Source organism: Orycteropus afer, unplaced genomic scaffold (genome assembly GCF_000298275.1).
Source record: "Orycteropus afer afer isolate SDZICR_OR568_19922 unplaced genomic scaffold, OryAfe1.0 scaffold00313, whole genome shotgun sequence".
Taxonomy (NCBI): domain Eukaryota; kingdom Metazoa; phylum Chordata; class Mammalia; order Tubulidentata; family Orycteropodidae; genus Orycteropus; species Orycteropus afer.
Window position 1 is genome coordinate 2,256,157 of NW_006921900.1, and position 15,689 is coordinate 2,271,845.

At 36.3% G+C, this 15,689-nt stretch overlaps 1 protein-coding gene across 1 annotated transcript in view; it reads right to left on the bottom strand.

Moving 5' to 3' along the window:
- Positions 1-14,866, bottom strand: part of MORF4L1 (mortality factor 4 like 1) — a 25,686-nt gene extending 10,820 nt beyond the window's left edge. The window contains exons 1-5 of the mRNA XM_042782431.1: positions 14,827-14,866; positions 9,759-9,805; positions 7,981-8,048; positions 1,700-1,786; positions 686-766 (exon numbers count right to left, since the gene is read on the bottom strand). Coding sequence (XP_042638365.1) covers positions 686-766; positions 1,700-1,786; positions 7,981-8,048; positions 9,759-9,805; positions 14,827-14,866 — 323 coding nt within the window. The remainder of the gene's footprint in view (positions 1-685; positions 767-1,699; positions 1,787-7,980; positions 8,049-9,758; positions 9,806-14,826) is intronic.
- Between the last annotated feature and the right edge of the window lie 823 nt (positions 14,867-15,689).

Sequence of the window (15,689 nt, forward strand, 5' to 3'; positions counted from 1 at the left end):
AAAAAAAAAAAAAAAAAAACTATAGTCTTTATGTTCTTTTCTTACGATATTAAAACTTACTGAATATTAAGCTACCATTTGCACACCTGCTTTCAGGTACATAAGCTTTAGGCATAGTTGATGTATGTCACATGACTTCCAAACTCCAGGTTCATTACCTAATAAGGTATATTTTAAGGGTTTTTTTTTTTTTTTAATCTATGCATAAATATAAATGCTTCTGGTTAGAAAGTGTTACGTAAACCAGATTTACTTTATTACCTAGGTTCATTACCTAACCATTTAGGTTCTAAAACCTAAAGAGCAAACAAGTAATATTTTGGGGGAGGGGTATGAAAATTAAGTATTTATTTTTAGTACTACTGAAAAAAGCCAATCTTGCCAAAATAAATCTCAAAACTTACGTCCAACTAACAATTCAATACTACCTTTGTAAAAGAAGAAAAGTATTATATGCACATATATTTGCACAACAATTTTTAAAAGAATAAGGTAAAAAACACTAAGGAATTACTTTGTATTTTCAATGACTTTAATGATAGCGAAGAGTAGGATTCTTTATGGCTATTTTCAAGATCCAACAACGCTCCCAAAGTTTCCTTTTCGTTAAACTAACACATGATAACAAGTTTGAATTCCACTTATAGAGCAGCATGCAAAATTAAAAGATTGTCTTTTAACTTACACTTCAACATTCTTCTGTTGCAGACCAGATGTCTTCTTTCCTGGGGCAGCCCCTCTCATCTTCCCCTCTGCATACTGCTCCCTTGAAAAATAATTATAATTAAGTCATCATAAAATTAATACTTATTTTAAAGAAAACCAAACTCACTGCCATTGAGTGTTTCCGACTCATAACAACCCCTCCTCCTTGGGTTTCAGAGGTGGTTATCTCTCTGGAAGTCAATTGCCCAATCTTCCATTTTTTTTTGAAAAATAAACTGTATCCTCTTGATTCTATCTAGAAATCTGTATTCAACTTGAGGTTGATGGAAAATCTGCAAAGTTAAGGTGCCTCTTTTAACATTCCCAAGCCCACATACACTGTAGTAGAAATTTCTAAACAAGCTGTACCAAGAGATAATTTATTTACAAAACTCAAGAATGGAAGAATGAAGGGCTTGTATAACTTTTATAATGACAATATAGTTAAAAACTGACTAATAGGTTATGTCTCACACAACTGAAAATTCCATTTTTGTTTTGGAATACATTAATTCCAAAGTTTTACAAGTAATTTTTAAAATATTTGATCCCATTTTATCTTTTCAATTTTCTTGATATACACCTCAGCTTTGAAATTAGAAGAAAAACACTCCACTGATCAGTCTTTCAAGGCCCCTTTTCTCAATGTGCCTTCAGAGCTAAAGAATAATGGGGATACCCCTCCCCACTTTTTTGTTTTCTCTGACAACCAAGTGTACCTCTTACAGCACAGGTGGTAAAACAGAAGATAACAATACACTTACAACTAGGAATTTCCAACAGCATCCTAGCTCCCTGTTTCTAGCTCTACTGCTTGATGACAAGTATACTATTTATCTAGGAAAGGTATATCTAAACTACAACACAGTAGGAGATGGGTACTAAGAATTATTTTATAAGTAAATAAGCAACTAACATGATTCCAATATTCAATTTATGTCCAAAAAAGAATATATAGGCATTTCCTTATATTCATTTTGCAAAACCAACTTACTGATTAGCTTTCTGAAGTTCTCTCTGTTTCTGCAGGTTGGTGTCCACGTACTTGAGCACCCTGCTTTCTGGAACCCACTCATCCCAGCTGAGAAAAAAAAAGTTAAAATATCATTCAAAAATATTTTCATTACTATTCAGATGCCAGTCATTTTTTAGAGATCCAAGAAACAAGACCTCAAATTTCTCTGAAGTTATTTGATGCTGGTACTATAAACACAATGTCAACTAAAATGAGGATCAAACTAAAGTCTCAGTCTAATTCAAATAGGAAAACCTCATATTCCCAGAAACAGTATCCCAAATCTGAACTGCCAATGAATTAAAAAAAAGATAATTCAATTCATTTATAGGACTACAATGAAAGTACAGTACTTAATTTAACATAAGACTCTCGAAACCATTACCCTTACAGAATGAAAATATTATCTTAAAGAATTTTAATTACTAAAAATGAAACAGTCCATAATAAAAACTGAAACTAACTGTAATTGGCTCATTGGCTCTGTGTCACAGCAAAGTTATGTAACTCTGTGCCTTGGTTTCATCACCTGTAAAATGGGGACAGCATTACCTACTCTCCTAGGACTATTATGAAATTAAGTAATACATGTGAAACAAGGGAGAATACCTGATACATAGTAAGCAAACACTGAAGGTATGTCAAAAATATAAAGAGGCCTACACTACTCAAACACCTTCTACAATGACTCTGCCAACTGTGTAAAGTATTACAATGGTTTCTCAGACTACAGGCAGTCCTCAGATTACAAATGAGTTCTGTTCCTAAATTTGTCTCTAAGTCGAATTTGTACATAAATCCAGACAATTGATGTCAGTCAGATCTTCTAGTTATATACATTTCTATACACAGAAAAATATTAACACTTCCAGATACACTAAAACATCTCTAACATAATGCAGTAAATCTAACATAATGCAGTAAAAACGTTTTGACACGTCTCACTATGCCTGTTTCCTATTACAAACTATTGTTATGTACCTCTAATTTTTAATAGGCTTTGGGCTCATAACTATGAGTTGTACGCAAGTCAGATGTTTGCAACCCAGAGACTGCCTGTACACACTCAATTTTACATTTTTATTCACTCACAAATGAATACATTAATTTCTAGGGCAGACCAGAAAGCTGGCTTTCTAAATAGATGTCAAAAATAGAACCCGTGCCCTTAAAAAACCTAGTTACTATGGTATTTGGCAATATTAAAAGCTCCCTCAAAACAAAATGTCCCGACAGGCATATGAGTTGAACATTTACCTGAGGTAGATACACTCCTTGGAGAGAACAATCATGGGAGAAAGAAGGGCTGTTTATGCACAGGGAGACAGCTTAGGGGGCAGGAGTGCATGAAGGGATTGACACAGGAAAGAGGTAACTATCGGGAAGAAGTGTGAAGAGAGCTGTTGCATTGTGGTAAATTGTAGTCAATGTCATGAGACAAAGTGTATGTGAATTGCTGTATGGAAAATGAATTCGCTCTGTAAATTTTCACCCAAATCACAATTTTAAAAAAAAAATCAAAATTAAAAAAATAAATAAATAAATGTCCCATGGTATTTTTTAAGGGGTTGAGGTAGTTCTTAGGGAATACTGAAATTTTCATGCAAAGTAAACCTTTTCTCCTGCTGATGGAGCTCCTTTAGTGACACAATTAGATGTGTCCTCAAAGCAAAGAAACCTTTTAATGATTTCCCACCTCTGACTTCTTATAAAAGATAGCCAAAGGGGGTAGGGGAAGATAAAAAGCAATCTTCAATATAATTTCCTAGAGAAAACTTTAAACATGCATTTACCTAGAGGTCAGGAGGGGGTGGTGTACTGAGGGAGCTCCTTCAGGAACAGGAAAAAGGGCTACAATATCCTCACGTGTCTTCAAAGTTTTTTCAGAGCGCCTGGGCCTCACAGCACTTCTGATACAGACAGCATAGTACAAAGTAATCTCAGTAACTAGGTGCAGAATTTAGCTTAAGCTTTATTAAGATTTACTTACAAATGGAATATTTAAATGTCTGTGTCAACAAATTCCAATGTTTTTTGAAAATTTAGAAATATCTTAGTTATCTTGTACTTTTAAAAAAAGTATAGATATTAACCAAAGTTTAAGAAAATTCAAATTTGGGGTTTGGAGCTTTTGTTGTATAACTTTTCTGAAATAAGGTATCCTACAAACCAATTTTTCAAAATGAGGATCTCATTTATTTATCTACTGACATCTATTCCAATTCCCTATAAACCAAAGGGAGCTAGCCAATTTTTGTTAATTACCAGGAGGCTCCACTTTAGAATCTTAGAAATTTCACCTCTGGTATAAAATCTCATTATAAGCAGTTCCCAACCCCTGGAACCAACTCCATAAAGCCTATTATTTTAAAAATGCAAGGTAACATATAATGGGTTTGTAATAACAAATGAGTGCTACTTTGTGATATGCAGCAAAATGTTATGGTTGCTGTATTATTATGTTAAACAGGTTTTCATGTATCTGGAAGTTTTTTTTTTTAATGCGTAAAAGGTACATTATATGCTAAACAAACATTTGACTGACAGATATCAATCGTACCTGTTTAACTTAGGTACAAATCTGACTCAAAAACAGACTTAAAAACGGAACACTCATTACTAACCCAGGGACTGCCTGTAAATGTTTTTAAATACATCTAAATAAGCACCGCAAACAAAAGACCAAATCATTGCTATAGTTTTGTTTATATGTCAGCTTAAAATTCTTGCTGAACCAAAGGAAAATTAAAGGACAATATCTTTTCCCCTGAGAAATACCATTACTAAGGGTAGTGACAGAAAGCCAGGAGAAATTTTGTATTGGTCAAGCATAAAAAAATGTCCAAACTAGCTTGGGACCAATTCCCAAGGTTACAAATTATCTATGGGAACTACTTACAGAGGACTAAATAAAATCACAACATATTCAGGCATCTGAAAAACTCTTCCCTCCTTCAAAACTGGTTTATTTTAAAGGTTTCTTTCTCTGAACACTTAACTAAGTTCAGTTTTATAAAATTACATTTATCTACATACCAAGTCACCCACAAAAGATGTATTTAGTGCCTTTTCCTGATCCTTTTTCCAATATGTAAAATTAGCTGGGAAAAAATATAAACTAAATCTACACAAGTTTATTATTTACCTGTGTTACTGAACAAAACTACCATAGAAAAAAGTACTTAATTTATTTTGAAGCTATAAAAGTAGAAAATGTAATTTTTGGTATTTTCAATTTCTGATACATTACAAATGTACCTTAAAATCCAACCTTTGAGCTATACACATCTATTCATAATTTCATACAAAATACCATACAAGGAGTCCCAGGGGCATGAATGAGATTCATTCCTGTGTCTAAGAATGTGTAGGCAAATCAGAACACAGGTACTCATAGTTTTTAATTAGCCTTCCTTCAGTGCAAAAAGAAAAAAAAAAACTTGAAGGTTTTTCAATGCTTTAAAAGCTGTATGTGGAGCAAAAGATAGAGATGAAGAATTTCTTGTGAGCAGGGGAAGTTTGAGGAGCTCTGGTGGCATAGTGCCTAAGGCATTTGACTGCTAACCAGAAGGTTGGCAATTCAAACCCACCAAGCCACTCCACTGAAGGAAAACCAGGCAATCTACTTCTGTAAAGATTTACGGCCTCAGAAACCCAAAGGGGGTTGCTATGAGTCGGAATCAACTCAATGGCAGTGAGTTTGTTTTGGTTTGGTTTGATTTGGTAAGGGTGGTTCAATCATCTCAAATGAGGGCCAATTTACATAACATTAAAGGGTAAGTACAAGCTGTCTGTGTATTAAAGCAGGAACTGCCTGGTATATGAAAGAACTAAATACTAAAATTGTGTTAAGGTGAAATTCTAACAAAAAACAATTCTTTAAAGGGGGTCAGGCCTACCCCATGAAATCTGCTATTTGTTTTACTTTGATACTCTTTTTGGACTTAACTTTTTCAATAATATAAACAAGGTGCTCTGCATCATATGGAGAATCGAGATTCTCATTATAACAATACATACTCTCAGGTTTATCTGGATATTGACAAAATATCAACTAAGTAAAGTATTAAGTCTTGCCAAAAATTAAAACACACCCTTTAACATTTAGTTTAATAGGGAAGAAAAAGCTATGAGACATGCTAAGAAACATAAGCTTTCTTGGATATTAGAATTAATTTATCATTAACACTAATACCACATTTAAAACTGTATCTACTTCCCAAAGACCATTTTCTCTATTATTTCCCCTATTTCTCAGTATTTAAAATCCCATGGGGGACTGGGATTGATGTGGTATCATGGTGTTTTGTTTTGTTTTAAAAAAAAAAAAAAGCCCATGGGGTTACTTTGAGTTACTGGTATTACTTTTTATTATTAAACTCAAAAAAAGCAAACCCACTCCAACCAAGTTGATTCCAATTTTACAGGACAAAGCAGAACTGCCGCCATGGTTTTCAAAGCTGCAAATTTTTCTGTTACAGAAGCAGAATGCCTCATCTTTCTCCTGTAGAGCAGATAGATGGTGGGTTCTTAAAACCAATCTTTTTGTTAGCAGACTAATGCTGCTTTAATGGCTCCTCTCCTATTATTAGAAAAACTTTATTCCTCTTAATTGGGAAAAAAAAAAAAAAACCCGACATCGCCAGAACGTGCTTTTACACATTTTAGATTTTTGCCCTTCTATGATAAATGAAGTGCCCTGGTACCTGTGATTAAGACTTGGCTGGTAACAGAAAGGTCAGTGGTTCAAATCCATCATCTGCTCCACAGGATAAAGACATGGCAGTCTGCCTCTATAAAGGCTCATAGGCTTAGAAACCCTATGGGGCACATGGGACAGTTCCACTCTTTTCTATAACGCTGCTATGAATCAGAATCGACTCAATTGCAACAGATTTGGTTTTGGTATAATTAATGGAAGTTAAGGGTCTGTTATTTCTTCTCGTTGGATAAAAGGATCTGATATGTAGGGAGAAAAAAAAAGAATCCTAACAAAGAAAGAAAATTAACTAGATTAGTCACCTGGATAGGGGACTATATGCAGTAAGACCGAATTCCCAGGATCAGTCAATTTCATAGAGAAAACTTCCATGGCAACAAAGTAGTCATGCAATTAGATGGCACTGCTCACATGGTGAGCCAGGTTACCAGAGCATAGCTTGAGTGATACAAAGCCTTGAAAATAGAAAACAACTCCTAAAAGAACCACATTACTGGTAGTGCCATCTTTGAAGGATAAAAGATCATTGATAAAATTAATTTATAACCTTTCATAGTAAAAATTATAGGGTACCCAATTATAGATACCAAAAATGAGGCCTGGGTAAATGATCAAATATGGTATTTGTGGCTCATGAAGATAAAACTCATCACTGGGAAGGAGCTCCAATGGCTGGGATATTCCAGAACATATTCAGTCTACCCATGTCCATTCCTGAGAACAGACCAATATACCATTGCCAAAAAAGAGTAACTCTGGGGGTGGAAAATCACTTTATCTCTATTAAAACATAAGCTAAAGCTGGTTACCAGGGGTAGGAGGTAAGGGGAGGGAACACTGCAAAAATAAGAATAATTTTTTTTTTTTAAATGCTAAAAAGTGAGCTACATGACAGCACTTTCTGTTAACATTTGGTTTCCAAAGTACAGAAAAACGGCTTGATAAATTCTATCTTGCTCTCAAGATTAGGCATTCCTCTTCCTTTCCTTCAGCGGAAAAATCCAACAAAGTCTGAGCTTAACTCTTTAAATACTGTATACAGTCACTCAGAGTGTACTGGTAAGGCCAGAAAATTCAGGCTGGCTAAAATGTACAAACACCAGTTGTTGTTATGTGCTGTCGAGTCGCACCCAACTCATAGCGACCCCTCCTTGGGTTTCTGAGGTGGTATCACTATGGAAGTAGATAGCCCAACCTTCCTTGTGAGCAGTGGCTGGTGGGTTTGAACCGCCAGCCTACAAACACCAGAGTAGTGTGCTAATTTGCCACTAATCATTCTACCAGCATCGCTGGTTTATTGCATACTATACTAGAAAACAAAAAAATATTCCAAAGAATCAAGTACATTTAAACTACATGGTTCTTAGTACCTAATTATTATTACAGTTTCATTATACTACAAATGGTTCACACACACCCCCCAACTATGTACTAAATTAAAACTACTTAAGAAGTAAGACACTTAATGCTGGTGCCAGTCTGACACAAACTACTCTGTTAACCATAAATATAATATTGCTTTTAAAGATCTAATACTCACTTTTTATTCCAACCACTGTAATGTATAAAGTATTTCACTTGTTTGTCCTTTATGGCAACCTTTACACACTGAAATAAAGAAGAAAAAGTTCACTTAGAAATGTAACTTAAAAAAAAAAAAAAGACTACCTGGAAGAGTTTTAAGTATTTAATCATTCATAGACTTAAAACTTTTTGGTGGCCAAATTGAGGACAACCAGATGTGACACTCCGAAAAAAACTATTTGAGAGCTATAAAGCTTTTAAGTTAGTCACAGAAGGTCCAACAAAACTAAAGCATCATAAGCATAAAAGGTCAACCTAATTAAGCTTTAGCTCAATGAAAGCTATTTGCCAGTGCTTTTTCAAAGTTCAGCTACCTAGGAGCTGCATTTATTTAAAATTAAGCTAAAAGAGGCATTTAAACTATATTATAAAAAGGATTCACTGGCATATCAAAGAAAAGAAAATGATATGCTGCAAAAATCCAGCTTGAATAACTAGGAAAATAGGGATTAAAAACATTTTGTGTTCTTAAAAATATTCAAACTAGTAAAAATTAGAGGACACCAGTGACAACTGTGATTATCTGGTTTTGGATTAAAAACCATTATTAGATGCAAACCAAAAGGAGAACCATGATAGTTCTATTCCAAGAGCCATTTAAGAAACTGTTCACTGAAGTTTCTTTTACCAAAAAAAAACCTACCAGTTTAAGAGTTTGCTGAAAGTAGATAAAACAATAGCATTCAGGGATACAAACGCCCAACAGGACTCATAATCTACTTATAAATTTCTTAAGCATTGTAACATTAAAATTTATAAACCTACACACCCTTCAAGTTCCTGACCATTTGACTTTAATTAAGCCATTTTAGAACTTTAAAAACACACATCTATGTATTTAGACACAAGTGAAAATAGTTATTAATAATTTATGTAAAAATTACTTGAAATTAAACTAAACATTATACTGCTTTCTATTTCTATAATATAACTCGTTCATTTGAAAACCTGTAATTGTTAAAAAGTACAGTCAAGTCTTAAACATTTGTGCTAAAAAGGTTATCAAAAACAAAATACCATAAACTTTGGAGTGTATTATCTATCCTGTTTGGGTTTTTTTGCTAAAGGACCGCTAAAGGATTCAAACTTTGTCAGACAAACAAATAAAAGAACACTAAAAGTACTCAATTTTAATGTTAGCCTTTACCTTTAACCTAATATAATTAGTTCAGCAGTTACGAGACGTTGTAGTTGTTGTTGTTGTTATGTGCCGTCGAGTCGGCCCCGACTCATAGCGACCCCTCCTTGGGTTTCCAAGGCAGTTATCACTACAGAAGTAGGATTGCCCAACCTTCCTTCCGAGGAGTGGCTGGTGGGTTTGAACCGCCAGACGTCTGGTTAGCAGGCAAGTGTCCTAGCCACTATGCTACCAGAGCTCCCTATGAGACGTTACATTTGCATATAAAGTAACACTGGCAATGTTTTCTTACAAGTTATTAACTGAAATGTTATTTTACTCCCACAACCAACCAATCTCCTATCACTTCCCTCAACTGATCCTTCCAACCAGTAGGCCTTTACCAGGTCAGTAAGATAAATGGCAAAGTCAGAAAATAGCAATACTTTATTTGACTCACTAAACAAGCAGTGAGAAACCCAGAAAAGAATACAGGCAAAACAGAGAAGGGGAAAAGGAGACTTTTTTGCTAAAGCAAATCATTGAAAATTGATAAAAAAAAGTCAGATCAAGGAAGTTATTTTAGCCAACTTCCCAAAGGGAAACAGGTTTCCTACCTTTGCTTCATAAAGAAGAGGCCCATGAAAGCATAGCACTCGCTCACCTGTAAAAGTGAAAAAGTACAGTTTATTTCAATTCCTTATATATAAAAAGATTTACAAATGTGAGAGACATCACACACATATTATGTAACCCTAATTGTTGGCTATGTATGCATCCACACTTCAGCTGAAGTGACCAACAAAAAATAATTTACTAGAATGCTAATCTATTTTAAATCAAACTATCTATTACCTGCTAAGCGGGGTTTGTGTTTTTAACTGTTTTATTTATTTATTTATTTTTGCTTTTTGCAGCACAACATAATACCACTAAGAAGAGGAAGCCACAGAGAGGTGCACAAGAAGTACAGGCAACAAAGATAAACAACACAACCAAGATTAATCTATGGATGCACACACAGGTAGACAGGTCAAATGATCAGGTACATCTAGGCAAAAGGGAATATACCCACAAGCATATATAAGTTTGGCAGACGCTATCTCTACATACATATTTGTATGTGCTGTAAGAATATCCATATATATATACACACACATACACACACACATATATATGTATATATCCATATATATATACACACATAACAGAGCTAACAGAGGGCAAAGTTATGATGACCTCTTAGCCACAGCCAACCACCCTGACGGAGCAAGTTGTTGAGCCCATGCCCCATGGGCTCAGGACCATGATAACAGGGGACATCAAGCTCAACTGGCATAACATACTACACAAAAACATTGTTCTACATCCTATTTTGGTGTGTAGTGACAGGGGTCTAAAAAGCTTGCAAGGAGCCATCTAAGAGCCAACAACAATTGGTCTCCCCCCCATCCAGAGCAAACAAGAATGAAAAAAAGATGCATGTAAACAAATAGTCCAAGGGAGTAGCAGACTATGTAAATTCCAACCTGCATGACCCAGAGACCAGAAGAACTAGATGGTGCCCAGCCACAACTGTTAACCACTCAAAAAGGATCCAAGGGAGTGGGAAAACTGTGTGAAACAAAGCTCAAAATCAAAAAAAGGACAAGCTTACTGGTCTGACAGACCGGTGAAACCTCCAGGACTATGGCCCCTAGTCATCCTTCAGACCTGGAATTGAACTCACTCTTGTGGTTAACTTCCAGCCAAACAAGAGAAAGACCTACAAGGTGAACAATTACACCAGAGAGGTACACTCCTCCTTAGAACAGTAAACCATGAGAGATAAAAAGGGCAGCATCTGCATAGGGAGAAACTCAGAGAGCAGGAATGCATAGTAGTGAAGGACACAGGAGGCAGTGGGAAGAGAACTGTTACATCACGGGGACTGCAATACACGCTGTAAAACAAAATATTTATGAACTGTTGTATGGAAAATGAATTTGCTCTGTAAACTTTCACTCAAATCACAAAAAAAAAAAAAGTAAATGCTTTTACCCCATGTGTTTTTCAAGTTTAGGACCTTATCCTCCACCTAAATACCTATTCCAACTCTTGTACTGATTAAACTGTATAAAATATTCTAAACTTTAAAAACTTCATTGTATACCAGAGAAGGCTGAATTTTTCTTTAAGGTGCCCCCACTATGTTCATTCCAATGTGTTCAATAATGTCTGGGTGCTAGGATACGCGTCAGTGAAAAAAAAAACATGAAAATCCTAACCACTGGAACTTACATATACTGACTCTATCATTAAGACTGGCAATACTGAATAAAATGAACAGGGCTGGAATGAAACCCAGAAACTAAACTACTGCTGCCATAAAGGTAAGAAATGTACTCTGCTCTGCCAAATTTAAGCCCTGATTCAGAGTTGCTCAGTAGACAAATCAGGCAGGCAATTCTTGGCAATATTTCAGATTAAATTTGATTATGGTGGAAATCGATTTCTACCACATTATTTTCAGTCTAGTTGTTATCAACAGCCTGTACCCTCTCCCCCCTCGGGAGAGGATAAACAGTTGTTGTACAGTTGATTCCCAACAGGTTTAGAGGTAACAAAAGAACTTTTGGCTTTAAAATTTAATTAAAATAGCCTATCAACTAAAACCTGAAATATTGAACAATGTAGTATGGGTTTCATCATTTTATAATTTACTGTTATTTTTAAATAAAGTTTTCAAAATAGCAACTTACAAATATACCTTTAATTTGAAGCAGATATCTCACAGTAAATCTGTATCTTACAGTTACCAGTATTCATTTTTCAACAAAGTATTTGTGCCTTTTGCATGCTAAGCACTCTTTCAATCAGTAGCAGACATCAATATATAAAGCAAATACACACGCCGTCATTTATTGACATGGTTAGATTCCAAAGACCAGGTCCTCATGCAAAAATCAGCATTATGCAAAAGTGGAGGATAACTACATCATTACATAACCCGCCAAATAACATCACTAAATAACTACCAAGCCACTGAGAATCACCAACTAGCTGACATGTAACCTTAACCATCACAGCTTGCAATACTCTTGCCTAGCACCTCAACGTTCCAGGTATGTCATTAATGTGCAAAATAGATCCATTTTTCACTATTATAAATATGAAACATCAGATAAGAGTCAATAAGTGAGGAATAGGCATAGTTTTGAACAACTTCCTGGATTTCATATTTTAACTATCTTCCTAAGGAGCTCCAGTTGCGTAGTACCTAAGGCATTTGACTGCTAACTAGAAGGCCGATGGTTCAAACCACCAGCCACTACTCGGAAGGAAGAATGGGCGATCTACTTCCGTAGAGATACTGCCTCGGACACCTAAGGAGGGGTCACTATGAGTCAAACTCAGTCAACGGCAGTGAGGAGTTTTTTTTTTTGCATCCTAAGTTAGAATTAAGGAGAATAATGATGAGCTATTTGGAAGGGTCACAGAGAAAACAGGGTCCAAGCACAGGGAAGTAAATTTATAGGATGACACCATAACTATTTAAATAGTTAAGCTATCACTGGAGCATAGGATAAACATGCAAAAGTTGTCACTGAAGTTGCATGTATCATGGAATTTCTCATATGGTATGTTACAAAGTTTGAATTTTATCCTTTACAAAATTCCCAAAACTGAGTGTTTCTTGGAGTAGTTTTTAAACATACATTATCTTCAAGTCTCACCAGAGACCTATAATATCAGAATCTCTCTGAGTAGAACCCAATAACCTTACTTTCAAATGTTAAGTTCTCCATATGTACTATCAGTCCAGTGGTCCACTCTGAAGAAACACTGCTAAGAGACTGCTGGGCCTATTCAGAGCTAGCTTTGCAGCCAAAATCTTACAAGTGATTATAAAGACTTCATCTTGTTTACTTTACTTTGGTCATCAATAAAGGCCAATTACTAGAAAAGAACATCATGTCTGGTAGAGGACCAACGAGAACAAGGGTTTACCTTAATGAGATGGACTAACACAACAGCCCCAACAATGGACTCAAAACAACAATCATGGAGATGGCACAGGGCCAGGCAACATTTCATTCTGTTACACTTAAGGTCTCCATGAGTCAGAGTCTGACTTGATGGCAACTAGCAACATACAGAGCTTGAATTAAAGTGGAGGCTTCAAGCAGGGAGACCAAAGACTTCTCCAACAGTCCAGGGATAAGAACACAAATGGGTCTGAACTAAAAGCAAAAGCAGTAAGGAGTAAAGGATACAAAGACAAAAACAGAAAGGATTTAGACTCCCTGGCTAGCTGGATTATTAACTAGAACAGGAAATGGAAATGGGGGGGGGGTTCCCAGATAATTCTGGATTTTGTTACAGTGGCTATAGCACATCCAAAATGGATATATCTAGTAAACAGGTGCACATGTTTGCAGCTGAGGAGAGCGGAGCTAGAGTCATCACTGAATATTGTGGGCAATAATGTGGGAATATATAGTAGGTACAGTGCTAAGACTAAGGTGCATCTAATCCAAGCCACAGTATTTTCAATTGCCTCATATGCGTGTGAAACCTGCACCATGAGTAAGACCACCAAAGAAGAGTTGATGCCTTTGAATTCTGGTGTTGGCAGAGAACACTGAAAATGCCATAGAATGCCAGAAGAACAAACAAATCTGTCCTAGAAGTACAGCCAGAATGGTCCTTAGAAGCAAGAATGGCTTGACTTCATCTCACGTACTTTGGTCATGTGCTCAAAAGGGAACATTCCCTGGAGAAAGACATCATGCGTGGGTCAGTGAAAAAGGGGAAGACCCTCAACAAGATGTCACAGTAGCTCCAAAAACAGGTTTAAGTATAGCAAGGATTGTGAGCATGGTGAAAGCCCAGGCAGTGTTTCATTCTACTATACATGGGGTCACTATGAGTCAGCATCAACTCCAGAGCATCTAACAACAAAATAAGCAGCAGCACTAAAGATCAGATCTTCTTCCTTAATTTCACTCTCCTGGCACACTTCAACAGCATTCTGAAAATGGGCCTATCATGCATGAGTTTTGTTGTTTTGGCTGCTGGTTCCAAAAATAATTACATTAAGGCTAAGACTTATAAGGTCCTACACCTGGTCCTGTATTCTGTTAAGAACAAAATAAAGAGGTAGCTGAAGAGTAGAACCCATGAAAACAAGTATTTGTTTTTCACGGAAATGACAAGATTAGTAATTCAAGAGCAAACCACTGTATTGGATGTGATTTCTTGGATTTTCCTCTAAGCAATCTTTTCTTATCCTTTCAAGTGTCAAAAGAGCTCTAGTAGTGCTGTGGTTAAAACACTGGGCTACTAACAAAACAGGCAGCAGTTCAAATCCACAGCTACACCGTGGGAAGCAGAGTGCTCCCACAAAAATTTAGAGACCTGGAAATTCCATGGGTTATAGTTCTATTCTGCCCTATGTTCTTGTTGTTATGTGCCATCGAGTTGGACCCGACTCACAGCGACTCCTCCTTGGGTTTCCAAGGCAGTATCACTACAGAAGTAGACTGCCCAATCTTCCTTCCGAGGAGCAGCTGGTGTGTTCAGACCGCCAGCCTTCTGGTTAGCAGTCAAGTGCCTTAGGCACTTGCTAGGAATCAAAATCGACTTGATGGTAAAGGGTTGAGTTTTTCAAGTTTTCAAATTACAAAGTAAAATTCTACCCACTGCTCTGAAGTTCACGGTTGATGAGCTTCCAATTCTCCATCTTTCCACTGGTTTGTGGTTCCTACAAACCTCTCTCTCATACCAGCATCAGCCAGTCAGTCTCTTAATCTCTGACAATAGGCTAGACTGATAGAGCCCCATCAGTTTCCTTTATACTATAGTTTAAAGACGTTCAAGTGAAAAACCAAGTCTGGTGCATAGTTGTCACTGTGCTTAAACACTGCTTACGTAACATAGTCCATATCATTATTACATGACAAACCTTCAAGAATCATGAAAAACAAAAAGTCTTTTTCTACACTTTGCTAATTTATATCCCTAGTGTTTAAGGAGCACTGGTGGTATAATGCCTAAGGCATTTGACTGCTAACAAGAAGGTTGGCAGTTCAAACCCACCAGCCACTTGGCAGAAGAAAGATGGGGCAATCTACTTCTGTAAAGATTTACTACCTCAGAAACCCAATAGGGGTCGCTGCGAGTCAGAGCCAACTCAATGGCAGTGAATTTGGTTGCGCAATGGTTAAAGATCTCAACTGCAGATCAAGCCAGGGATTTCAACCCACCAGCTGCTCCCTTGGAGAAAGATGTATCAATCTGCTTACATAAAGATTTGTTGTTCACACCCATGTTCATCGCAGCACTATTTACAATAGCCAAAAGATGGAAACAACCTAGATGTCCATCAACTGAGGAAAGGATAACCAAACTATGGTACATACACACAGTGGAATACTATGCAATGCTAAAGAATAATGCAGAATCTGTAAAACACCGCATAATGTGGATGAACTTGGAGGACATTATGCTGAGTGAAATAAGTCAATCACAAAAGGACAAATATTGTATTAGTCCGTTATTGTAAA